The sequence below is a fragment of the Lycorma delicatula genome, chromosome 1, assembly GCF_047948215.1.
Source record: "Lycorma delicatula isolate Av1 chromosome 1, ASM4794821v1, whole genome shotgun sequence".
NCBI classification, from domain to species: Eukaryota; Metazoa; Arthropoda; class Insecta; order Hemiptera; family Fulgoridae; genus Lycorma; species Lycorma delicatula.
The window spans coordinates 189,806,852-189,834,509 of NC_134455.1; the positions used below are offsets into that span (position 1 = coordinate 189,806,852).

The window sequence follows — 27,658 nt, forward strand, 5'->3', positions numbered from 1 at the left end:
GTAGATAAAACTAAACAGAAATTCCAGAATAAGTAAATAAAATTAAACAGAAATTGAACTAGAAAATCCAAAAATAATATGATTCTAAATTATAATTTTCAATTAATATTAAATAATCAGATGTTTCACCAAATCTATTACATATACACAAATATAATAATGCCTATTAAATTATATATACACATTTTTAAAAGTACATAAAATTTTATTTCACTAATAACTTTTGATTTTTTTTTATTGTTATCATTGAATAATTATTTACTGTAAAAAAATTTGTTATAATCACGGGTTAATAATTAATTATTAATAAATCAATATATTTAAATTAAAAAAAGAAAAAAAAAGAAAAGGAGATGAAGTCTGATTCGAACCGATGTCCCTTCCCTTGTAAGATCCAAATATTTCAATCATTACAATTTCATTTGGTTATAACTGTGGAACTAATGAAAGTAAGTACCACTTAGAGTATACCATTGAAAAGCTCTCAACGAGGGCTAAATCCAAACTTTCAAAAGCCTACGCCTAATCGTTTTTGAGTTACGCGAAATACATACGTACGTACAGACGTCACGCCGAAACTAGCCAAAATGGATTCAGGGATGGTCAAAATGGATATTTCCATTTTCACAATACTTCCTTTACTTCGTACAAGCAAGTTAAAAGTCTTCATTCCTTTGTTATACTTAATCTTTTTGTCTTTAAAACATAAGAATAATTCAAGAGAAATATGTATTTTATAATGATGTTATCTTACTTTTAAATTACATAATATGAGTATCCATTATCAGTAACAGTATAACAGTAACTTTTTTTTTAATTAACATTATGAAATACGCCTATGTTTCAAATAAAAGTATAAATAATATATAAAACAATGATAAAATGTTTATTTTCTTGTAATGCTATAATAGAATACCTTACTGTAAGTAATACGTGATTAAATGCGGCATTTGACTCGCATAAATTAAATGATGCAAAAAATATTTTTTATTTTATGAAATTTTAACCGATTCAAATAGCTTTACACATACACACTGAAATACTACTTTAATAATTATTTATTGCCATTATTTGTGACTCGAGATTACATCTAATCTCCGTATCTGATTATTATTGTAGTTGTTTATTCAAGGTATTATGTACATAATCTCAGCGAACACAATACAATTGTATAGTCGAACGTTCATGTTTTATCTCGAGGAGAGAATTTTTAAAGTTTCCAGTTCCATTAATTGAGGTAACGAATTAATAGCGAAAATAATTAACAAACTACTTGAACATCTGATGTGTACTAAAATTTAGTTCACAGTATCTTGCGACGTAGGTTGATACAAACCCCACAGGAAGGGCGTAATTCATAGTATTCAAATGTCAAGGTTGCACTTTCTGAAGCTCTCTGAGAGAGGTCATACGGTACTGAATAGGTAAATACTAATATAGGCATTATTAGTACGGTTTCCTACAAAATTGGCAGTGATTGCAGTGGTTATAAATGTATCAGTAGTGTGTATTAATTACATCATATTTCTAAATCTAAACACTATTATCGTATAAATAAAAAAGTTACGATTTTATAGCGCGATGTAGTTATTTATAGAGAAACGAATTGGTTTTACTAGTATTCGAGTTACCGAAGACAGTCTCAAGCAAGTAAATAAAATATGAATTTACTTTAAAATTAAAATCTTTCTTAAAATTTTAAACAGTTTCTTTGTTCTAAACAGCGGCGCTTCAATAACTCGTATTTTTACGTAAGCAGTTAGAATTATAGAGAGGATCTTATTAGAGCTTCTACAAATTACCAGAATTATGTAATTTTACAATTATGGTTGTGTGTTATCAATGCGAAGCTAATGACTCTGCTCCTGTACAATGAATTTTTATATTAAACCATAGTTTGAAAACAGAGTCGCATAATAGATATCACAAAACTTAATATATAGTTTAATACATGAATGGAATAGTAATTTCTATAAAGCTATTAAGAGTTGTAAAAAATTTTATCTCTACAATAAAAATAATTAAATGAAGAAATATAGTTAAACCTTTAATAAAATTATGATCTAAAACTGTCATCATCTTATATAAAAAGACTTTAATTTACCACCCAATTAATCTGTAACAAGACGCTATTTTACATAGTTTGTTTCTTATTATATTGTTTTATAAAATTATTTTCATGTAGCGATAAAATATTTATTGACAATTTTATACACATTAAACTTACAGTAAAATCATTATAATCTTTCCTTCTTTATGTTGAAAATAAGGAACAAACTAAAAAAGTTTTAAGAATGTAAAAAAGATGACTGCTTTATGATGAAATTGTAGGCTTATAATATAAATTATGCCTTATTATATTTTTTCTTAATTTTAAAATATTTTTTTCCGGCTTGAGACGTAAATTACTCTTTTAATTGCGTCCTTGATTTTATTGTGAAATAAAATAATTATTAATAGGAAAATAAAAAAAAGTTTAGCTAACTACTAAGAATATAGTTTTTTACAGGAATAGTGATTTTACAAATAAACTATATTTATTAATGGGAAAAATTGTTGAACGTAATTAACTATACTGTATTATAGTTAAAAATGATGTTAGGTTTCTTCAGGTATACTTTATTGTTGAAGAAGAACCATCTTACGTACGAATGTACGTTGAAGACAAAGCTTTGCTGCTCACATTTTTATTTGAAAAAGCACGTTCAAACCAGGTTTATCTAGTTTCGATCTTATGTGAGGACCTACGAAAGTATTTAACAGCTGAGTTGCTGCTATTTTAAGTTAAATATATCTTTCCTAAATACCTCTCTCTTTTTCTGTTTAGCCTTCGTAACCACCGTAACGTATTACTTCAGAGGATGACAGGTATGAATGTAAATAAAGTGTAGTCTTGTACAGTCTCAGGTCAACCATTCTTGAGATGTATGATTAATTGAAACCCAACCACCAAAGAACACCGGTTTCCACAAACCGGTGAATTGAAGCGTCTCATCAAGGATGACACCCAGATATTTCTGAACGGTGATATACCTAATAGGAAGGCCGTCCATCACAACTCGCGGATGACGGGTCACGACTAGACGACCTTTAAGAAGAACTATAGCGGTTTTCTCTGCACTGAAAACCATCTTCTACTCCACTCCACAACCTGAGAACCTTGCATGCCTGTATCGCCCTGAGCTCTATTTCGGCACGCAAGTTATCCTCGACCAGCAGCAACCCGTCGTCGGCATAAGCCACGATGCGATAGCCACTGATATCCGCAACCGCATGAGAGATTTTAACTCAACGACCCAGACGAGTGAACCTAAAACACTGCCCTGTGGACAACCTTTTGACAGGGGTTTTCCTATTTCCGAGCCGCCTTCGCGAAGGACGACGGTTCTGTCGCTGAAATAACTTGAGAGGGTCCAAATCTCATTTAGCGTGCACCAAGCTGCTGAAGTTGAGACAAGGCAGAGGGCCACCCCAAGTTATTGAAAGCCCCAGATATGTCCAAAAAGATGACGAGTATATTTGCACTCGCTGGATGAAGCCAAATCCATTACCCTAACAATTGCGTCCTCTGTGCCCTTGCCGGGGCTAAAATCATACTGGTCGTCCATCAGCACATGGTTAAAAGTCAGCCTACTATTAATGGGGAGGTACAAGTTGTTCTTGCAAATCTCACCTACTACAGGCAAGAGCCGGTAAGAAGAACTTACAGTGGGATCCTTGTCGCCACCTTTGAAGAGCAGTTTCAACACACCACGCTTCCAACACGCTGCGAAATATCCAGCAAAAAGCATCCTATTAAAACCACTAAGTACCAAGAATTACCGAATAATAACAAGGAATAACTACAAGAATAATAGCAAGGAGCTGCACTGTGATACCATCATATCCGGGGGCCTTATTCCTGGCCAGGCTACAAATTACTTGGCGGACTTCCGCCTCAGTAATCTCAGAAGACAAATTCTCAGAGCGAAAACCACAACTTCCCTCCGAACACGTCGATGATAAGAAGTTTCACCAACCTCAGTGTCATCTGGAACCAGATCGTTCATCAGAAAAGTGACGACACAATCTTTTTTTATTGCAACTCCATCCTAAGTCTAGAGAGCCGACAGAAGAATGTACCTTTTCTTCTTATGACCAAGAACTATAGACGACACGCCATGGTTCTTTATTTCCCTACTCTTTTAGAAAAGAGTGCCAGGAATCAGGCTTAGAAGACCTAACCTTATGAAAATACTCGATCCTTTTCCGACGATAGTCCGCAAGCAAAACTGCACGCCTATCAGGATCACCCTCACGCTATGCAGCTCTTCTGAGTGGGCCCACAGTCCGCTTCATCGCGGTCAAGTCCCGAATCCACCATCCAGCTACTCTCTCTCGACCCGTATCTCTGGGAATCGACTGGTCAGCGATTTCAACTACAGCAGAAGAAAGATTCTCTGCCAGGTCATCTAACGGGAGATCGTCAAAACTATGAGGAAAAACTCGAAGCTTGGCCCCAAGAATATTTGAAAACCTAGGCCAATCAGCCTTCCTGTGTTGGCAGTGTTCCTGCTGAATAGGGACGTACCCTCTATAGGCATCGCGCAGCCCGCCTACTGACTCAAAAACTATTAGTTGATGATCATTCGCGCAATCATCAACTACTGACCAGTTTTTAATTTTCTACTGGGGATATCGTTACCAATGGTAACTTCGATGTTGGTACCGTGGAAGGCCCTTCGCAACTCAACTGCACCGATGGAAGTAGGCAATTCGCCGGCTACATTAAAGACATCAAAATGATGCTGCGCGACGAAACCTTTTATTAACTCGCCCCCATCGTCCGTGATCCCACTGTACCAAAGAGGCGATTTGGCATTCGTATCAACACCTATAAGAATTGGACAATCCGCTACCAGCCTAACAATTCTATCCCATTTTTCCAAATGCTGTTCAGTGGGATCCCTGTACTGAAAGTACGAACTAACAACAACTAGGTCCAGACCATCCACAGCAAGCTTGACAACAACGTAATGCGTGTCAGAGGCTTGCCATATGAAGACACTATTTAAAGACTTCCTGCAGAGTACGGCGGACGTGCTGTCACCGACGACAAACTTCCTCCAGCCTAGGAAACCTGGCAGATCACCCTACACCACGTACGGGTGTTGCAAAGAACACAACAAGGCTCCATTTTTCTTCAACTTCACCTATCTCAACTTGAACTACATAGGCATCCTGGGCATTTAGCTGACCGAATCTAACCATCGAGAGAGTTGAAATAAATCTCAACTGCTCTCTTGTGACAACCGCATCTCTTACTATTCACGGAGAGCCTATCACTATTGCGCAACCTTTTACAGTTGACACAAGTCGGAGCCTCTCTTTTCTGCGGACAATCGTCACGCTTGTGGTCCTCTTCTTCACAATGCGCGCAGATCAACGCATACTTGCAGAATTTTGCCCTATCGCCGAAGCGACAACATTTGAAGCATCGCTGCACGTCAAGGTACTCCTTGACGCGGTAGGATGCAAAGTCCAGAAAGATTCTACCCTCCGACAAGAACTTCTGGAAGATACCAGCGCCTAACTCAAATACTCCATGATACCTTGGTGCATCACGCTTCCCTGTCTTAAATATCAGTCTGTATTCTTTCCTGAACGCAGCCTCGTCCAAGTAGGTGTTCTGATCCCTCATCAGGGTCAGAACTTCCTCATCAGAGAAGCTACGGTCTATGTCATAAACTATGATGCGGGACCTATGACCGCGCTTGGAGTCAACCTTGACCTAAAGCTTCTTGACAGCAGGAGAGTCCTGGATGACTCGGATCGTCTCCTTATTATTCGCAACGACAACTAGACCCTGTCTGATCTCTTTTATGTCCCTGATCTTTAGGCCATTTCGGCTGTCACGAAGGACAGCCTGAAAGTCCTTTTTAAGCTCCGTGCTGGTCTTTGGTGAATCCTCTGGCTTGTTTTCAAACAAGACTTCCGATTTCTTAGTCTGGCTGGCCTCTCTTTTGTCTCGAACGACTTCACCATAGCGCTTGGGCTGTGCTGGAACAGGAGCCGGTTTTTGAACCACTTTAACCTCCTTGGGTTTGGAGGCCAAAATCTCGTAGCCTTCTGCCACAGTAGAAAATGCTTCTTGAATTTTTAACAAGCGGGAAAAAATAATCTTCTTCGCACCTGAACGGACGCTGCTAGGGAGAAGAAGAAACTCCAGTCAGTAGTCTAGATCACCCTGAACTGCTGCAGCCAGCGGGGCAGAACTACCAAGTCTGCTCTTCGCTTACGGTGAAGTCTTAGCCCGGGTGGGTGTCCCTGCTACCTCCATATCCAAAACCTCATCTTCCGAGGAAGTCGTAGCCACCTGCAGCTTCCTCTTCCACCTGGGCTTATTAACTACCTCAGTAAACTCTTCCATGGCCGGAGATTCCCTATGCTTGACCTCTTCCTCCTACTGCTAAAATTTGCTAGCCCAAAAATGTGACGACTGCCCATAGCGAGAACGGGCAGATGGACACCTAAGATATTCTCCTGTCACTCTTCGTAACTCTTAGCCGCTTCTGGATCAGTTATAAAATAACTAAGAATCGCGGCCTTCGTTCTTAAAAGAAGGCGAGTAGAACTAAAGGGAGTATTCCCTTACTCGTGACGGGGACTTACGACTAGAAGTCGTTGCCACCTCTTCGTCTCGGTGAGGCGGATACAAGTTCGCAGAAACCTGTGCCATTTACACCGCAACTGAAGGGCAAATTGAGAGTCTAAATAGAGCTTAACTGCAGCTGCAGTATGCTTTCAGAAACGCCTCGAACTGTCGGAGGTACACATGCTACTGCCAGTTAAAACACCAACAGCAAACCAAATAGTCACAGAAATCTCTGGAAACGCATTCAAGGGACCAGAGATTTATTCTGTTTACCAGTAATTTTTCATCTAACCTTGTTTCATTCCTGAAATGTGTTGGTGCTCCATAAGTTGTTAGTGCATTTTAATTCATTCCAATGAGAAATTTTCAAGCTCTGTAAGAAATGCAATGTTTAAAATTTTCAGATAATTTCTCCTCCCGATACGTTGTTCTAATATGAAATGACCCATTAATTTGTTTTCTACCATGCCACACCAAACGTTCACCAAAAATATTTGGTGGAAATTTGATTCAAGTACAGCATGTGCGTTTTCTTATGTGATATTCCGTTGTGAATTCTGAGTGTTGTTTATGCCATTACGGGTAAAAGTAGTGTCGTACGAAAATAGTATGAACGGATTTAAGTAGTAGTTGTTGTTAACCCGTTGACAAAACTGCAGTCATCTGATATGGTCACCTGATGGTCATCTGTTATGGTGGTGATAAATTTTCTGAACGTAAGGACGCAGCCCGTGAGCATGTAATTTCCTCCATACTTTGTGGGATGTTGAGTCTTGTAGAAATTCTTCGCGTGCTCGTTGTAGGACTAAGCCATATCACATGAAGAATGTTTCCCTTTCATCACCATGTACCGGTTGACATTCAGATAAAACAAGGGTGGGAAGTGTACCATTCTCACGAAGGTTATTTAACTATGTGTCCAGAATGCCTTCATCGGCAATGTTCTGCCGTAGCTAGATCACTTCCATCGCAAAAGCCGTGAACAAAAATCATTTCATCAAATTCGGCATGAAAGAAGACGCGGTATTTTAGTAAAAAAAGAATTCAAAACGGAATTTCACTTCCTAAATTCAAATTCGATTGGAAAAATGCGGGTACAATTTAAAGTACAATAAACACAAAAACACAACGTAACTTGATTTACAATAAATAATTAAATACGATCAAGATTTTGTCAAAAATAACCAATCGCCTAACGTTTATTATCAACACGTAAACACAACTTTATGACGACAATTATTACTACTCAAATTAATCTCGAAACGTACAGTTAGTGTTGCTAACCTAATTTTTTATAACCCGACATCCTCCATGATGTACTTTGTGGAATGTTGAGTCGTGTTGAAATTCTTAGCGTGCTCGTTGTAGGACTAAGCTGTACCATCTGAAGAATTTTTTCACTTTCATCACCGTGTACCGTCGTCTAAATTTATTGTACTAAACACAGCTCTTTTTAATTTTTAGAATTCATATCATTTTTCTGTTAAGGTTTGTTCGGTTTGTTTTTAATAATAACTGTTGATTTTTTTCATAGACATTTTTATTACATAACATTTCTCAGAATTAATTCTCAACAAATTTTTATAACAAAATTTACGCATTTAGTAGTCATTTAACAAAGTTATTGTACTTCAAACTTGAAAAAAATCATGTTTTATGTCACCGAATTTTTCTATTTAACATTAGATTTCATGAATACTACGGAAGATACTGTTCTGGGACCTGTTTTATTAGATTTTTCAGGTCAAAAAACATAAGAAACCATTAAGGTTCTCTATATGTAATGCCTTAAAAATTTCAGTATGACCTCATATCTCCGGGGGTGCTGAAATCCGGGCGAAATTCTGTAGCTAGTGGTAACTTAATAGCTTTTTTCGGATATGTTTGTATGAACTTTTTTCTAGAAGTTTTTTTTCTAGAATCAGTTCCCAAATTATTTCTGTTTCCTCCAGAATCACTCTGTCTGTATATTACAATGCCTTCCTCTATGTTTAATACAGCTGTAGAATTAGTAAATAGAGTATTCTTTATAAAAGAACCAGCGATATGATTTCTCACGGATGAGCGTTGTAGACCGATGTTGGATGCGTGGACTTTATGAAGACAGAAAAGATTTAAGAATATTAAATAACGTTTTTCAATTTTTTTTAACCGATTGCAATAAAATAAAGAGGTTCTCAGTTTCAACAGTAAATTTTATTATATTTGTTTAATCTTACTCTTCATTGAACGGAACGATTTCGACGACTCGTTTTGATTTCGTAAAGAAATTCCTTCTTTGGCTTTTGTTGTAAGAATCTTCCACCAAGTTTAAGTGGAAGAGCTTTTTTAACAAAAAAGTACTTCAACTTCACTGATTTTAAGTTTTTTTTCCTTTTTTGCCCTCATCAGTTCTTACTACATTATAGAATAATCAGGTGACATCCTACATACGCTATGTTTATCAAAACTTAACGTCATTCTGGCATTCCAAGTATTTTCACGCAAGAATTTAAGAAAATTATTGCCTACCTTTAGATAGAAAAAAAAACAATTCTGGCATTCTGATAGCTTATTGTTGTTAATAGTCTCTTCACGACGTTCATTTGCATTCCTAGTCTTATTTTTATCAAAACGCACTAAGAAAAATAAAACATCTCCTGTATTACAGAGAGCCTTATTCATACTCCGTACCAGTCTCTTCACGTCATTTCTCTGCATTCCTTTTCTTATTGTTATAAGATCCGCTTTTTTGCTTTTGAACAAACAAAATTTTTTTCCGGATACCCAGTTTTCATTAAAAATTACTTCAAAATCTAAAATAAAATAATAAATTTTAAAAAGATGTACAACCGATTTAAAAAAACTTTGCACTACTTAAAAATTAAAAAAACACAATGCCCAAAAACCGTTGCTGACAAACATTGCTCGTTAATATAGGATAATTACTAATATATTCGTTGGATAATTAAAGAGCGTGCAGGTGACAATTTTGTATATAGTTTGTATATAATCTTTTTTTCGAATGTTTTTAAATTTATTTAAACATATACGTATGTATACGCATATTTATATACCCTACGATACTCCCGGTAACCTAAGCATTCCAACACGGGGTCATACATCTAAATCGGTTCAGCCGTTGAGTTGCTACGGTGGAACAAAGATACATACATTCACCCTAAATGCATTACATGCCTTTTTGGAAGTCATGTAATAAGTAAAAGTATATCTTACAATTTTTATTATTTTCTATTCGGCAATTACGTAGTTTTTTATATGCAAGATCAAGAGAAGAAATTCTTAAAGCACGATAAATTCTCTCTTATTAAATTTAATTAGATTACTGATGTTTATATTAATATTTCTGGAAATTCGTTTTTAGTGATTTTTTTCTTTTCGGTGTTTCTTATTAAAGTTCTTTTAAAAAATACTTCCAATGATTTATATAAATTGTTTTATATTTTCGTAGGGCTTACATTTAGTATTTCATTAAATTTTTTTAAAATTAATTTTTGAGCAATTTTTCTTCCATATATTTATTGCCATCAGAGCCAAGAGTCCTATACAGAGGAATGTGATATGTAATTATAACGTCTTAAGATAATTTAAACTACACTGAGATACAAAAAGTCTATTACCACATTGCAAGTTAATAAAACTGACGGTTACAAAGCAAGAAAACAGACATTTTTCGACTAATACATAATTTTACCTTAAAATTATTCTGGTTGTGTAATATTTTTATAAATCTGTAATGTAGATCTGAGGTCTATATACAGGCTATGCGTACATGCATAAGCTTGAATATAGATAATTTAAACTTCTTTTTTCAAGGAATTTTATTTGGTAGTCAACTCAAAGAATTTAACTGTATTTTGGTTATACGGTTTAAAAAACCTGGCGTCCATTTACCGTCAAAAAGTTTTATATAATTCGCTGTATGTTCGCCTAGTGTCACTCGAGCGATTCAGAACAATCAGTTTGATACATATTTAATAAACACAATCAACCTTTTAGGAATTACAATGCGAAAAATAATCTACGTACACAGTGACGCACAGAAAGTTCTATATCTCATAGCGAGACCCTAATTTATAGTTGAATAAAAATATTACCTTACTAATCAGTCGGGACATGACTGTGGGAGGTTACTGATTCAGACACAACCGAATGTTTGTAATATTAACCCAAGAATATTCGTTTACCAACCCAAATATTTTGCAGTTAGTCTCCTTTTCTGTTTCTCATCATATTTCACATTCTCATACTAATTCACATACCAATGACAAATCCGATTAACTTGCTGGGTAAAGTGGTTACGATGAACTTGGTTTAAACTTCGGATAAGTTTCATCACAAAAAATTTCCTTCTGTTTAAGTATAGAAAATGATCCAAACGAAACCGAATGTGTGCCAACGCATCTGTATGTGTATTTATTTGAATATGTGCTAATAATATAATAATAGTGTAGTTTTATTTACCAGTAAAAATGTGAAAAAATTCAATTTGATACAGAAGTTAAAAAAAGGTTTTATTCATCACGTAGAATTAAAATATATGTTGCGTAATGCTTGATTTCGAATCGCATTAAATCGGTTGGTTTAAATAAGTAATAACGTTTTTAATGAAATTGCACATCAGGGTCACAATATTTTCTTTTAATTTATTGCAATTGTAAATACCAGCTTAAAATTACATCGTATTTATGTTACAGTATCCGTTGAAAATTGTAACTGGTTACTCAGTGCACATATATTAAATTACTATCCTATCATTAATCAATAGTTTTAAACGTATTAATTACCGATTCTTAATTATTAGGTTTTTGATTTACCAATTTTATTTTACTGATTCTTATTTTAAGTAATGATTAATTTAAGATTTCTGTTACAGATAAAACTGGCTTGCCGAAAGATTTCTTCAAAACTTTTATATTATGTACTCGGAAAACCATACAGGTAAAATTAAAAAATATATTTCTTTTGTTTTAATTCCGTTAATTTTATATTTTGTCTACTGAAATTCTTTGTTTTAATTAGCAACTCTAAAATTAGCAAAGTTTTATTGTATTTTTTTTAATTTTTCTTGATGAGTCGGAGAAACCTCGTTTACGGTCAGAGTTTCGAGCTCGCGAACAGATTCCGCAAGATGTTACTAAGAGTGCGTATGTATGCCTTTCTTTCTCCTGTCTAGGCTCCGGTAATTACCGTTCAGATAATACTTCAGAGGATGAATGAGGATTATATGTATGAGTGTAAATGTGAAGTGTAGTCTTGTACAGTCTCAGTTCGACCGTTCCTGAGATGTGTGGTTAATTGAAACCCAACCACTAATGAACACCGGTATCCACGATCTAGTATTCAAATCCGTGTAAAAATAACCGACTTTACTAGGATTTGAACGCTGGAACTCTCGACTTTCAAATCAGCTGATTTGGGAAGACGCGTTCACCACTGGACCAACCCGGTGGGAGCGTATGTATGCCTGCGCCCTACCAACTAAATCTCCTATCTCACCGGACTCCCCTCCCGGGTTCGGACGCAATTAAGCGTTACTCAGCCTCGGAGGTGTCTCGAGCTCGGAGGATCAAGAGTTCCCGTACATCATCACCGTCGCTCATCCACACAAGCGCGGACGCGCGACGGCTCTGAAGGAGGCTGTCCTTCATCCCCTCGTTCACCCATCCTTATCTTCTCCGTTTTCGCCGGTTTTCATCTCTTTTTAGCCTCTGTATTGATCCACACCATGTAACCAACTCTCACTAGAGCCTCTCCAGCTAATATCTTCTTCTCTGCTCCTCGATATCCTTTGCCCGTACAGCATTACTCTTAAAATGTTGACTGGCCTTTGTATGATGTTACATTACTTGCATGATGTTACTGGGTCGGATGTTACATTAAGTTTTCTTTTATTCATACTTTCATAAACTGAAATTATATTGACCTCATTACTAATGTTATTCGTTGTTTAATATGTAACGATTCCGCAAACTAGGTCAACTGATTTTTAAGTCCACCGGGCTGGTCTAGAGGTGAACTCGTTATCGCAAATCGGCTGATTTCGAAGTCGAGAGTTCTGAGGTTCAAATCCTAGTAAAGGTAGGTACTTTAATACGGATTTGAAAACTAGATCGTGGATACCGGTGTTCATTAGCGGTTGGGTTTCAATTAACCACACTTCTCAGGAGTGGTCGACCTGAGCATGTACAAGACTACACCTCATTCACATTCATACATATTATCCTCATTCATCCTCTGAAGTAATACCTTACGGCGGTTCCGGAAGCGAAACAGAAAAAAGAGAGGTCAACCGATTTACAGCTCAAAAATCCTCATCTTATGGTCCAATGAAGTCATAATATTTTATGTGTTGGCTGCTATTAAAAGTAAATAGAACCTAAAATTTGCTGGTCGGTCTTTATCAAACAGTGCACAAAATAAGTCTCATCTAATTTGTTTACGGCTTTGTGTGTGCTCAACACATTAGGTAATGTATTTCTGTGTAAATATCAGTGAGAGACGGTCGCCGTCACGTTTCCGTTGTCGTTTGCAATTGGCAAACATCAGTTAACCCATGCATTGTTTATATAGCTTAGTATTGTTCCAGTTACATCTAGAAAATTGGCGTGGAACGGTTCGTTGTATCTTCTTACGTGCGTAATGCGGCATTACGCCAAACTTTAAACCAGCATTCAGAATTAATGGCATTATTGGTAATGATTTGGCCGAAACAACCGTCTCTTAAATATTTAAAGACTGTAAAACTAAAACCCACATTATAGTTCAATTCACTTTTGTAAACACAGAAGTTTTGTTACAACTGTGTTAATACTAAAATAACGAACTCTTCTTTATTCAAAAATCGGAATTCTGTATTAACATGTGTTTGCTGTAAAATTTATTTTTATGTTATTTTGGTGAAAAAGGTTTTTATATGTTTGTTAAAATTAATTTTTAAGATGTTAGACTAGGATTGCCACCTAAGGTAACAGCTCAACTCGCAGCTCCACTTCGGTTTATAGGATTCTAGCCTGTTGTAGAACACTATTACGTGGAACAGTATGTATAAATATTCATTAAATTCTTAACATAATTGTGTTACATGCGTAGAATTTCGTCAACAAAAAGAAAAAAATAAAATAAAATAGTTTATTACCTCGAAAATCTCTTCTCTTTGGTTAGATCACGCGAGATTCATTGTGTACTAAATTTTCAGGATCCATTTGCTTAACCGTCTTAAAGTTAAGTTTATCTTTTAACTTAAAAGAAGGATATTATTAAATAAAAGTTAAATAAAATAATGTAGAAATAACTAGGAAACATTTTCTGTTTAGAAAATTTTGAACAGGGATTCTTTCTTCATTAAACGATTTTTTTCCTTAGTATTCGCTTTTACGAAACAAAATCAAAGAATCTAAAGCAGATAAGATTAGAAACAACGTTTTTTAGAAATACTTTTGAAATTTGATTTTGGGATCTTCTTGTTGTAATACATTAAGTATGTTAACAGTAGGCATAATGGATGGGTAATTTTTGGAGTCTGAAATTAATATTATTTAAAAACGTTATTTATATTTACAATCTAGTGTAAATTTGTTCAGTCGGGTCCCATAGGCAGTTGTGTTACTTGTTCGTTTAATGAGCATGTACCTGTCTGTTGCCTGTTTTATCCGTGGATTGGCAGGTCCACGGATGAAACATAATTATGTTTTGTTAACGATAAAATGATGGCACGTAATTATCTTTTGTTAATGATAAAATAGTCATGTGTAAGAGTACTGTAATAGTATGTCGATTATCAATGACTCAAACGCGTAAGTAATACCTCTCACAGACAAAAACCTACACACATGACGATAAATATAGGAATTCTCTAAAAAAAAAACTGAAAATCTCATTTTCATGATCTACAACGTGGGAAAATATACTCTGTAGCTGAGTTCTGTCTTTTTGAAAATAAAATAATTACAGAGTAAATTCATAAACGACTGTAATATATTAATATGTATCATAATAGGCATTTCACGATTCATTTGTCTAAAAAAGGTAGTAAAAAAAGAAATTACCCTGTAAAAACTATCTTGTTTTTTAATTTCCTTAAAAAAAAATCTACAAATTTTTTCTAACTTATACGTACTTAACTGGAAGTATTTGATTGATTATACAAGAGTTCATTTGTAAGTTTATTTATTATTTATGTTGTTTAATTTTATTTTACCAAAAAATGCTCGATCTCAAATGTAACCGTTTTAAATCCACTTCGCCATCGAAACTGTTCAATGGAAATACCACCGACAATATTATACTGAGTGTATTACGGTCATATACCACTGGTATTATGGTTAAGTACATATATACGCAGGGTGTTTATAACTTTATCAGGTAATAAAACCTTATCAGTAATTTAACGGATGATGCACCTCATCGAAATAAAGAAAAAAAATCGATCAACATATGTTCGTTCAGAGATGCTTCGTTTACTGGTTATCCGCCATTTTGTATTTTGAACATAAAAATTTATTTATCAGGAACGGTTAATCATATAAAGTTGAAATTTCGTATACTGCTTTCGTACACTGTATCAAAATAATAAACCTGATCACACAATCCATTTCAAAATGGCGGCAATGTAAACTATTTAATTTCTAATATCTTTGCGACAACTTGTTTATTTAAATGTTATGTTATTAAGAAATATGTTAAGCATTTTATGAAAAAGAAAATAAGACCTTATTTATTCAAATTTGTTCATATGTAAATAGCAAACTTACGGCAAAACGTCTTGAAATGAATCACTCTATACATTAAAAACTAGTTTTCATTTCATCAACATAACATAACATTTCAACAACATAAAACAACTCGACACGATCTCAACTAAAATAATTTTATAAATTTTATCATATAATAAATTATAATGCTTTAATAATATTGAAAATATTAAAATAAAATTTTATTGAAATCACGAAAATATTATAATAAATAATATTTATATTGAAAAATAATTTGCATTACACCGTTTTTCATTTAATGAACAAACACTGGTTATTTGACAAACTGTTTTTTTTTTTAAATTGACATTTTAAGAACAATAAAGTACCGTATCAGATAATAAAACATTAACAAAAGAAAATGCAGTACCTGTTCAAAATGGGGACCCTCATTCTAAATGCATATAATCAGGCTTTTTTCACTTCCGGACTTTTCAAACATGCCAGGTGTCTGTCAATCCTCTCAATCCCATTTAGAATTCATGTACACAACTCTTTTACGGTATCAACTGGGGTATGGTATACAAGTTTCTTTAAATAGGCCTATAAGAAAAAGTGAAGAGGCTTGAGATCGGGAGGGAGAACTTGCAGGCCATTCTACTGAGCCCAGAGTCCGTCTGTTTGGATATGCTTCATTTAGGTGTTCTCGAATTTGTAATCTATAACAAGCCGGGGCCCCATCCGGCATAAATCACATTTTTTTGCGTGTGTTTAATGGCAAACTTCGAGTAAAAATGGAACATCAGCCGTCAAGTAATGCAAATATCTTTCACCTTTAAGCGTTTCAAGTAAAAAACAGATAAATAAGTGGTTGCCAAGAATACCGGCCCATACGTTTACAGAAAACTGATACTAGTTCTCCGTTCTGAAATGGCATGAGGGTTTTCAATTGATCATAAGTGCAGGTTAAGAATGGCCGATTTTATAAATTTCGCTTCATCAATAAAGAAAATATCCTTCAAAACATTCGGATTGTACATTTTTGGATAAGCCATTATTCATTGGCTAATTATATTTAGCTGAACATAGTGAGTATAACCAAGAGGTAAAATAGTTTGTACTCGCTGATAGCGATAGGCATGGAGTTGTTGCTTATGCAAAACCTTCCAAACTGTTGCATTATTAACACTGAACTTCAAGGTCGGCTCTAGTACTTTTTTCGGGATGGTTAGATATTTCATCTAACACACCCTCTTCGAATTCGGGTGAACATATTGAACGTGGTCGTCTTGATTTACCAAGTTCTTCAAGTTATTTCAACATTAATATTATTTATTATTTTAATGTTTTCATGATTTATATTTTCAATATTAGTAAATTATTATAATTTATTATATGATAACTTTTTAATTAACATCGTGTCGAGTTATTTAATTTTATTCGGAAGGAAATGAAAAACGGTTTTTTTGGGTTTTTTTTTTAATCTAGAGTGACTCACTTCAAGAAGTCTTGCCATAAGTTTGTTATTTATGAACGGATTTGAATAAATAAAATGCCATTTCTTTATCATAAAATGTTAAAATTTTTTTGTATAACTTAATATTTAAGTAAATCAGCGATTGAAAAAATATTAACAATTAAATAGTTTACATTGCCACCACTCTAAAACGAATTGAGAGATTAGGTCCATTATTTTTATACAAGTAAACTTTTAGGTACCCTGGCAGCTCGTTACGATCAATCATTTCTGAGAAATAAATTTTTATGTTATAAATACAAAATGACGGATAGCCAGAAAACTAAGAGTTTCCGGACATATGTTAATATTAAAGTTTTTTCTTTACTTCGATGGGGGGGACCATCCAACCCCGTAGAAGTAGACACTCGCCTTGTGACGCTTCCGGTCGCCACAACACTCCCCCCCCCCCGGTTCATAGCCTTGATGGTCTTTAACGGGAGTCGTCTTTCGCCCTCGAATTTTTTACATCTCTTAGTAATAAGCCAGACTTCGTTGGGATGCCTCTACGTAAATGCCTCGGTAGACATTTGCATCAGTGATTTATAACTCAACTTTTGCCTTCGCTGCAGGCCTCGTCCGGTTATCTTGAATGTCCTACATCATTGACCTCTGAAGTAGCTAACCGAGTTCGCGGAAACACGAACCCTGCGCCTAGTTCTACACTTTATAGAGCCAATTTCGTGTAAATGTCTCATCATTCGATGCAGATGAATAAATAACATACTACCAAAAATGTTGCTCGCAACAATGGAGTTTTATCCTAGTTCCCTTAGTGAAAACTTCAGTTTATACCCCTGACTTGGTTGTGGGGGACCATCCGCTGAATTATTAAAACGGTTTATAATGTATACCGTATATATATATATATATAATGCATACCATATATATATATATATATATATATATATATATATATATATACATAATGTATACCATATTTGCTCAAATTTAAGTCACCCCTTATTCTAATCCACATCACAAAATTTCAAAAGTCTTCTGTGAAAATATCTGATAAATATAAATAAGAGTAATAAAAATATCTTTCAAAAAAAAAATTTAACAAAAATAATAACAACAAGAATTACTTCAAAGGATTGTATTAAAAAAAAATTGACATGTAAATAATAAAAATTTTCAATACATAAAATTATTCCATATAGGTAATTTAAATTGAATAAATATTAATTTTAATCAGTTAAACACTTTCATTATGACTACTGTCTCTGGAAGCAGTCTCAACGTCATCATTATCCATTGTTAGAACATCTTCTGTTTCATCCTTGGCATTTGTGATGCTGCATTTTCAATGGAGTGAGATATTACGTAATTAGGTATCACAAACCCACCGGATTGGTCTAGTGGTGAACGCGTCTTCCCAAATCAGCTGATTTGGAAGTCGAGAGTTCCAGCGTTCAAATCCTAGTAAAGCCTATTTTTACACGGATGTGAGTACTAGATCGTGGATACTGGTTTTCTTTGGTTGTTGGGTTTCAATTAACCACACATCTCAGGAATGGTCGAACTGAGAATATACAAGACTATACTTCATTTACACTCATAATATCATCTTCATTCATCCTCTGAAGAATTATCTGAACGATAGTTACCGGAGGCTAAACAGGAAAAAGAAGTAAAGATATCGCCTGTGTTTTTATCACAGTCGATAGAAACACATTCCACTGTTGTTGAAGAAATTACCTTTTTTAATTTTCCGAAAGCAGTTGCTATACGTAACCAGTTGTAATGATGGTTTGCTGTATGTAACCAGTTTTTTATTTTTTCTTACGTGGTCTTTGAAAGACTTCATAATACAGACATTGGGTGGCTGGAGTTGGCTGGTCATACCGTCTATCACCAAGCCACAATTTTCTTTCCTTAATTTATTTTTCACTCAATTCGCTAAATTTTCTTAAATGCATCCATTACAATCATGTTTTAGGTTTTCAGAGAGTTCCTAGTCTTCTACTCCACACGAAATTTAGTCTTCCATTTTGAAAGTTATCAACCATTCTTGTGGACATGCACTATCACATCAGTGGAAAATTTCTCGTTTTTTCCTATTTCCTAGATCGATCAACTTTTATAAAGAGCAACATATCATCTACTTGGAGAAATCTCCGGAGAGAAACTTTTGAGAGAGGATGTTTTTATTTACAATGTTTAATCTTTTTAAAATGTTAATTTAAAATCGTAATACAAAACTTAAGGAGTTGTAACACACAGAATCTAAGAGGTTTTAAAAATCTATAATAAACTTTTTTCAAATAAAAAAAATATTTAGATCTAAGCCGCAATTTTTCGGATATTAAATAAAAAGAGGGGAAAAATATACCTTAGATTCGAGCAAATACGGTATGTACATTTATTTATTTAAAAAACAAAAAAAAATAATTTGTTATTTTTTAATATTTTGATTACATCTTATTTCAATTGTCTGCCGATCATTAATTTTATTCCAGACAGTTACGAAATTTAATATAGAAATTCTAGGATAATTATACCCGACTCATTGTACGAATGATTATTGTGTAGCTGACAGCTGTTAGATCGTTATTACTGCCATCATTTAAATTCAACAGCGAGTAAAAATGTGCAGAGTAATACTCACTAAAATGTTCAGGCATTAATCGGATGCTGAACATTCAATTTTAACTGACAATGGTAATGAGGAAATTTTAACTAAAGTTGAAAAGAAATCAAAAGTTTGTAAAAAATATGTTTTTACAACAATTGACAAGTTTTACACAATAGAATACGGATGAGCACATGAAACTATTGTCAATTACTCAGATTTTATTTATATTGTTTCTTTTTTGTTATTTTTTTAAATTGTGTATTGTCATTAAATATATAAAATAAATCTCAGCGGTTAAACTAAAAAAAAACTACCTATTTATCTACGAGAGCGTAATTTTCATAATACTCGGCAATTTTTCTAAACAATAGCATTGATATAATACTAAACTGCCTGTATGTTATGTAAACTAAGTTTTCCTTATATTTGTGAACATTTTTTGTGAATAAGGTAATAAAAACAAATTACGATGGATTGAAAAAAAAAATTTAAATCTATAATCCAACAATAAGCATTATTACTTGAAATATGAAAAAAATTGAAATTAAGACCTGCTACGCAAGATCAAAAGGCGACAACCTACAAAGCCCTTCAGACTAAAAACAATGGGCTGGTATGGCGAAGGTAATGGTTTTAAGGACGAATTTACAGAGAAAAAATTGTCTTACTTTTATGGTATTGCGATATTGAAATTACTGTCAATTAAATACGCTTTGAAATAAAAAATATTAATTTATGTGTATACCTAATCTTGTTTACAAGTTCTTTAATTTAATTAAAGAATTAAGTTTTTATCATAATATTCTTTATTTCTGTGTAGTTGTTATTTAATTTACCACATCTACTTATTATCTTTCTCAGTGATAAAGGAAGTTCATTAATTATTGTGTATGGATTACATAAGCTTCAATCACAAATAATATAATAATTTTGGCTAAATCACAGTTTAATCCAGATATTAGGAATAAGATGAACAGTGGGTGTTGTTTACCAGTTTATAAGGAGAAATTTATTTTGGCTTGCATAAACGGAAATCCCAAGTCTAGGACAGTAGTTCATTTAACTTTTCATCATATCACGACAAGGTATAAATGATATCTAAATAAACACATGAGGCTACTGAAAATGTTAGGGGTAAACCGGACTACCGAACTTAGTCATATGAGGAAAGTAACCAGGGATTAAATTTTAACAATATTAAGTGACTAGAATGCCAATGTAGGAAAAAAAGGAAAGAGATGATATTTTTGGATTACGATTAGGTCAAAGGAACGGAAAAAACAAACTTTCAGAACTATGTTATCGGCGGAAACTAAAAGATACCTACATTCCCTCTAAAAAGTATTAGAGAAAAATAAAAGCTAAGCCTAATAAATTATTAAATATAAAACAGTGACAGTTAAGCAGCGATTAATAGAAATTTAATTATAAAAATTAAAATGCATAGAGATATGAATTCTGTTTTTAATTTAGTCGTCGTTAAGAAACTGAAGTAGAAACCTCTCTTTCATCAAATGTTAAGATTTTATCTCTTTTGACATTGCAAACTGACATCAACTCCTTCTCATTTAAAGTCCGTTACTGAATATTAAATTTGGGGTTTATTTCCTGACTTTTTGCACATGGTTTGCTCACCTCAGACAATAACTGTAATTTTTAATTCAAATTGTTTATATTTTTCTTATGTCCATTATTGCAGTATTTTTTCTCAAACCTAGTTAATCCAGGCCAAAAAAATCTCGCTTCTTTATTTCTGTTATTATTTTAAGTGCTTATAATATATTCTTGTTTCGCTTTCATGAAAACGTAATGGAACAGACACTAGCTTTATCCTAAAATTTACACCCTTTTAAAAGTATTTTAAATAAAAGCGTATTATAGTTAAAGAGGTTTCATTAAAGAAAAGATGTCGAGAAAAAAATTACAAAATAGTTATATAAAAGGAAGATGAAGATCATACTTAAGAACATTTAGGATAATAAGAAGAACGAGAGCTAGAAAGTTTGCTACGTGGAGGCAGTTTAATTAGAATTAAACATGTGTACACGAGGTAAAATGTTAAACCTGAGATTAATTTCTGAAAGCAAGCTTAAGAAAATCGAAGCGATTATACGAAGTTGTTATAATTTAAAAAAACCTTTGTTAATGTAACGTTAACTCGAAAGATTATAATTTAAAGTAAAAATACACGTTTATCGGAGAGAAAGTAGTTATTTATAACTTTTGCAAGTAGGCACAAAAGATACTAGTTAAAGAAATACTTGAAGAACAAAAAAGGCAAGTGAATGTATAAAAATAAATTACACGAAAATATAGTATATCTAGAGAAATTAGAGGGACCAGCATATGAGGACCTGAAATGAGTTAAAAGAGAATAATGAGTTAAAAGAGAATAAAAATTAATTTCAAGACATTCTAGTGATCTAATTTTCTTAATCTCCAATTAATTTCAACAAAAGAAATTATTTATATGAATTCACTCCTACTACGAAATGAAGAGACTCGAAAAAAATTATGGAGAAGTTACGGCAAAATCTGAAAAAGAAGGTACGTAATTTGTAGGACAATTGTTAAGTCATCCAATGTTAATAAGTTCGTCTGCAGAAGATATACGTATGAGTAAAACCTGAGAAGAAGGAAAAAGTTGGAATTTATGAAACAAATAATTGAGAAAGTAGGATTTTTGCAGGAATGTTGCGGTTTAGGAATGTTAAACGATTAGCACAGAATAGAAAGGAATGGCTCAAATCAGTCAAAACAACTAATCTCAAAAAGAAAAGGTGGAAATACAAATTATAAATAAAAGATACCCTTTTGTAAATAAAAGAATACTTTAAGTGGATAATTATCAATCGTAAAACATCGGTTGAAAGGTACAAATTGCATCAGTAACTGGTTATGCAATAAAATCCAAGATCACTTAATTATTAAAGCAGTCCTTGTAGTTAATAACACGTTCCCTCTTAAAAAAAAAAGTTGTAAAAATTTACCCTTCACCTTTAGCCTTGTAAAATAAAAATATTAGGTAAGACGTGATGCACTTTTATGAAGTTGATACATTTTTTATGAGAAACGTATATGAGCCTTCGTGGTTAAAATTTTTTATTATTATTCGAAGAGCATATGAGCAAATGTGCAAACATTTGCACATTTTTTTATGTGCATTTAATAATTTTCTAGATAACCTACGAAAATATAATGTTTTTTGCAAAATTTAATTTTCGAAACCTTTGCTCTTGATATAATTAAGAAAACACGATTTGTCGAAATATTGTTTCTTTCACTGATAAATTCATTTTTTACGTAAATCCTTTTCAGCAAGTCATTTTTTCACATTCGGGAACAGGAAAATGTCAGATAGCACTAAACCTGGGAAATATAGTGAAAAAGGGAATAATATGTCACATAGATATGCAATTTTGCTGCTAAAATTGTTACTGGTGAATTGTTTAGAAAAAACTTTTTTTCTTTCAAACGGGTCGTTTTTACTCAATCTGTCTAATAACTCTGCATAAAATCCTCCTGTAGGTGGTTTACCTTTTCATGACAATCGTTTATTATGCCATATTCCCAAAAACACAATCACTGCAGTCTTTCCGATCATCCGACGAACTTTGTTTTCTTTAAAGTCCTTCCACCTTTTTTAACCACTGTTTTGACTTCTTTCGTTTCTAGTGTAGTGATGAAAATTGACATTTCATGAACGATTTTGGGTTAAAGCAGAAAGTCATTTGAATTCCGTTTAAATAGCTTTAAACGATGCTTATAAATGACAATTGGGTTTTTATTGATTGTGACCAATCACTAAACTCATCTTGCTAGAATTTTAATAAGAAAATGATGTACTTGTGATAATCCCAAATCAGTTATCTCGTTTACGTTTTATTTATTCAACGCTTTTCCAAGACGATAGCGTGAGTTATTTCAACAATTTCTGATGATCAGTATTGTTTTCATATGAGCTGGGGCAACCGCGTCTTGAATTCACCAAACCCAAAATATTAGATCGGATTTGTAAGTGCAGAGTCGCAGTAAAAGTCTTTGTGTTACACGATTATATCTAGAAATTTGTAGCTGTTCAAAAAAATCTAATCGCTGCACGGTACTCATTTTTTTCCATTCGAAAAAAATGAGTGGTTTTTTTACTTCGAATGGTTGTAAAAAATAACTCAGCCGATGAAATTTCATAATATTTTGACAAGTTATATAAAGATTGACGCTAGCCAATTATCATATCAGTTATTCATTTGTGCCGTTATCAGTTACGATTTCGAAAACATTCCGTATCTATTGTATAAAAATCTTGTTCTAAATTAAGTGGTACAAGAAGAACAGTTTATACAACTCTTAGCGTACCATTCTGAATTTTTTAGAATATATTTCTGAAAAGTCGTGAAGATACGTATTGTAACAAACTGGCAAAAGTAAATTATTCCCGTTAGTTTAAAGATTTTTTCGAAAATTGTTTAACTGATTTCATGAAACGAAAATCAGAAATTTAATTATAGATTGAAATAATGCCTATTTTATTCATTTGTTTTTACTTTAACTTATTCAAGAGGTCGATCTCTCTTTTGGCCGTATCATTTGATAATCTTCTCTATAATAATATCGATGGAAGGGGAGCTATTAAAACTTTTATCTAATATAACGACAAATTAGTTTATTATATTAAATTTATAAACAAAAAAAAGGGGATACCAATTTGATTAATATTATCCTTCAGTTCTGAAAGTTTCAGCAAAGAGACGGAAGGAATTTGATTTTCATTTTACAACTGTACCTCTGTACATATTGGAAGAATCCTTACATAAATTAAATTTATTTACTTATTCTATTATTTATTAATATATAATATATTATTATTTATTAATTTACTATTAGACTGATAATTAAGATTTATTTAAATATGATAAAAGTGAATGATATCGCTTGTTAACCAAGTCAATCCATGGTGGTCGGCGAGTTGTCTTTGTTAAAAGAAATGCGTAGAATTAAAAGAATACATGAATTTCTTTAAACAACTATTTTATTTAACGAATACTTTATCGTAAAAGAAAGAAATTTTCCGGTTTTCGCTATTTGAGTTTTAGGAGTAATTTTATTAATATTGAATTTTCCTTCTTTCGTGTTTATTATTAATATTTGTACTACGAATTTATTTTTCATATACTATAAACCAATATATAATTCCTAGTAGCGCCAGTGTGTTTTATAATTCTGTTCGAATTGCTGAATTAAGTTCAGAAGTTTTTATTCAACTAAGCCTCGCCATCTTAGAAGACTTTCGGAGAGAGGACTTCATGTGGCACATTTTCAAATGAAATTTATATTAAGTTATCATTATGTAGTTTCAGTCAGACATTTAAAATAAAAATTTAAAAAAATTATGTAGCACAGTTATTAATAACGTTGAATCAGTTACAACATTTGACTTAATAATTAAAAAGTAATGACCAAAAAGTAGACAAAAAGGAACATTAGATATTTTCAAAAGTATAAACTTGTAAACCGTACATTTTCTTCCAATCGAATGATTATTTTTTTAATCAGTATATTTCTGTGATGTAAATGTTTTTTATAAAAATATTTAATGGATTATAGAAAAATTACTTTAGCGATAGGTAATTCAAATTGTATTTTGAGTGAAATAAAATATAATTATAAAAGTAAGTAAACTCTCATTAATTATTTGTAACTTACAATTAATACAATTCAAATATTTCTATTGTGTTTATACAGTTTGTTATTTTATGAAGTAAGTAATAAAAATGGTAATAATAATAATAATAAGTTGTCTATACGTACAAAATGTTATTTACTGTTTAATTAGAGCAAATCAAACAGATAGAAAAAGAAAAAAACCTGTTTCTTTTTATCGGTTCGTGAAGCTTTAGGATTTGAAAAGAATACATTGTAATAAATTAAGCACTATTAATCACATAAACATTGTTGCATTTTATTACTTAACAAAACTAACTGTTTATCCAGGCGATATAGGTGAGCGATTCTGTTTGCATGTCGTACTGGTGAGAGAGCAGTGCAATCACTTGTACTGCATCTGTATTGACTATTTTTTTTTTTAATGATTAATATACATAGAAGTTTTCTAAAATTATCGGAATAAACAAAATAATTATATATATATATATATATATGTATACCTGGTGATATTAAAGTATGGAAACAACTTTATACTGTATATGTAAGAGATGAGAGGTAATTGGAGGCAGAAAGAAATGGGGTTCTACAAAGTTAAAAACAAAATCTGCATTATGGCGGGTTTTTGATTTTTTGCCGCCATCTTAGATCCGCCATATTAAATCAAACTTAATTTTTTTAAATATAATGGTGAACGTATGACACATGATTTCGATTTCAAAATTTACAAGAAAAACAATGGTGAGACCCATTTTTCTGTTAATGGCTTCGTTATCGAGTTATAAGCATTAAAATTTCCATTGACGGAAAAATCGTGTTAACAATAAAACGAGGTAAAACGCGCTGCATGAAAAATGTTATTGCATTTTATATTCTTAATCGTACAATAAAAAACTTTAAACAGTGCTATAATGTTGATAATAATAAACAACACAACAACAAATTAAAGGGCTACATCAACTGATATTATTTTCTAAATAAAAATTAAATTCCAGTGTTAATATCAGCTGACATTTGTTACTTATCAGCTATAATTTACAACAATGCAGTTTATTACGTTCTTATTTCACCTTTTTACTTCAAAACACGTGTAATAATAAAATTTTATAGTGCTAGTAAAAATTAATATAGTGGTTCAAATGTGTTATTTTGTAAAAGTTTTATTATTATTTTCCTTGTTCGTTTATTTCGTTTTATTAAATACTAGCAGACCCGGAAATACTTCGCTATTGCTAGATTTGAGTGTATATATATATATATATATATATATATATGCACTCAAATTATCAAATTAAGATTAAGAGATTAAGATAGATTAAATGAACAGTTGAAAGTTTGATAAAACATTAAAAAGTTGAACATTACGGAACTTCACAAAACTTAACCTTTCACTTTATAAAAGTCAGAATGTAAATAAATCCAATTGTCAAAACAGCACACTACCTATCGGATTTAATTCAAACCACTCACTAAACACCGACAGTAGTCGGTTCAAAATACCCCTAACTTTCTTTCTGCTGGTCAGATTAATAATTTCAATAGTTTGAAACCTTCTCCAGGCAACGCGGAACATCTTGCAAAAACCCGCGCGTAAATCGATCCAGTAGTCTATAGCGGACACAAACAATGGTGTCTAAACGAACATTTCCTTTTATATATATATATAAAAGAAGAAAGACCGTTTATACATTTTTTTGTTTGTTTCGTAAATATCTCGACACTGGCGCCACCTAGCGGGTATATTTTTTGAAAAAAGCTTTTTTTGTCACGTAACTAATATATATTCTGAATATGAGTCAAATCGGTCCATAAATACAATTTTTATAAATATCTCAACCCCAGACCCACTTATTGTGCCGATCTATTGCGGGGATTTTGATGATACCGAGCACGATATTTTCCATTGTAGCAGGTGGGAGATGGCTAGGCCGAATTGCACGGCAATCACGGGACGTATTGAGCCAGACAATGTGATTGAATGTATATTGATGGGCTCCAACAGAATCGCGGTGAGATAAGAGGTTAGTCGGTAGGGCGCAGGCGCACATGCGCACGCTTACTAACGTCTTGCAGAACCTGTTAGCGAGTCCAACACTTTGCCCAAAAATGGGGTTCCTCCGACTCACCTGGAAAAATAAACTTTCGCGGGCTTGCGCACAACTCACCAAAGTTTCATCGCAATCGGATGAATGGTATAGGAACGCATACGAGACAGAAAAACAAACATCCATTTTTATTTATGTAGATTAAATCTTCAAATAACAGTGCCTTCTTTAAGTGAAACCGAAAGAATAACTCTGTTGATGGTGTAAGGATAAGGTGACAGAGTTCGACCTTTACAAGAGGTATGATTTATCTAATAATAGATTTCCAAACACAGAACGAATAAGCAAATCAACTCTGATCAAGACAGTACAACGATATGAAGAAATCAGTACTGTAAAGAATCATCTTTGCACCAGTAAACTAAGAACTGTCACAACTGATGCAGCATATATATAATGCAAATATATATGTGTTACAAACCAGAAAATAATATCTATCAGTAGATATAGCCGTTTAATTTGTCATGTTGT

At 32.9% G+C, this 27,658-nt stretch overlaps 1 protein-coding gene across 8 annotated transcripts in view; it reads left to right on the forward strand.

Annotated features, from left to right (window-relative positions):
* LOC142326349 (polyamine-transporting ATPase 13A3-like) overlaps positions 1-27,658 on the forward strand; it is a 159,562-nt gene that overhangs the window by 46,493 nt on the left and 85,411 nt on the right. For all 8 annotated transcript variants that reach the window (XM_075368802.1, XM_075368785.1, XM_075368794.1 and 5 more), the window contains exon 2: positions 11,511-11,575. In XM_075368802.1, the coding sequence (XP_075224917.1) occupies positions 11,511-11,575 (65 nt within the window). The remainder of the gene's footprint in view (positions 1-11,510; positions 11,576-27,658) is intronic.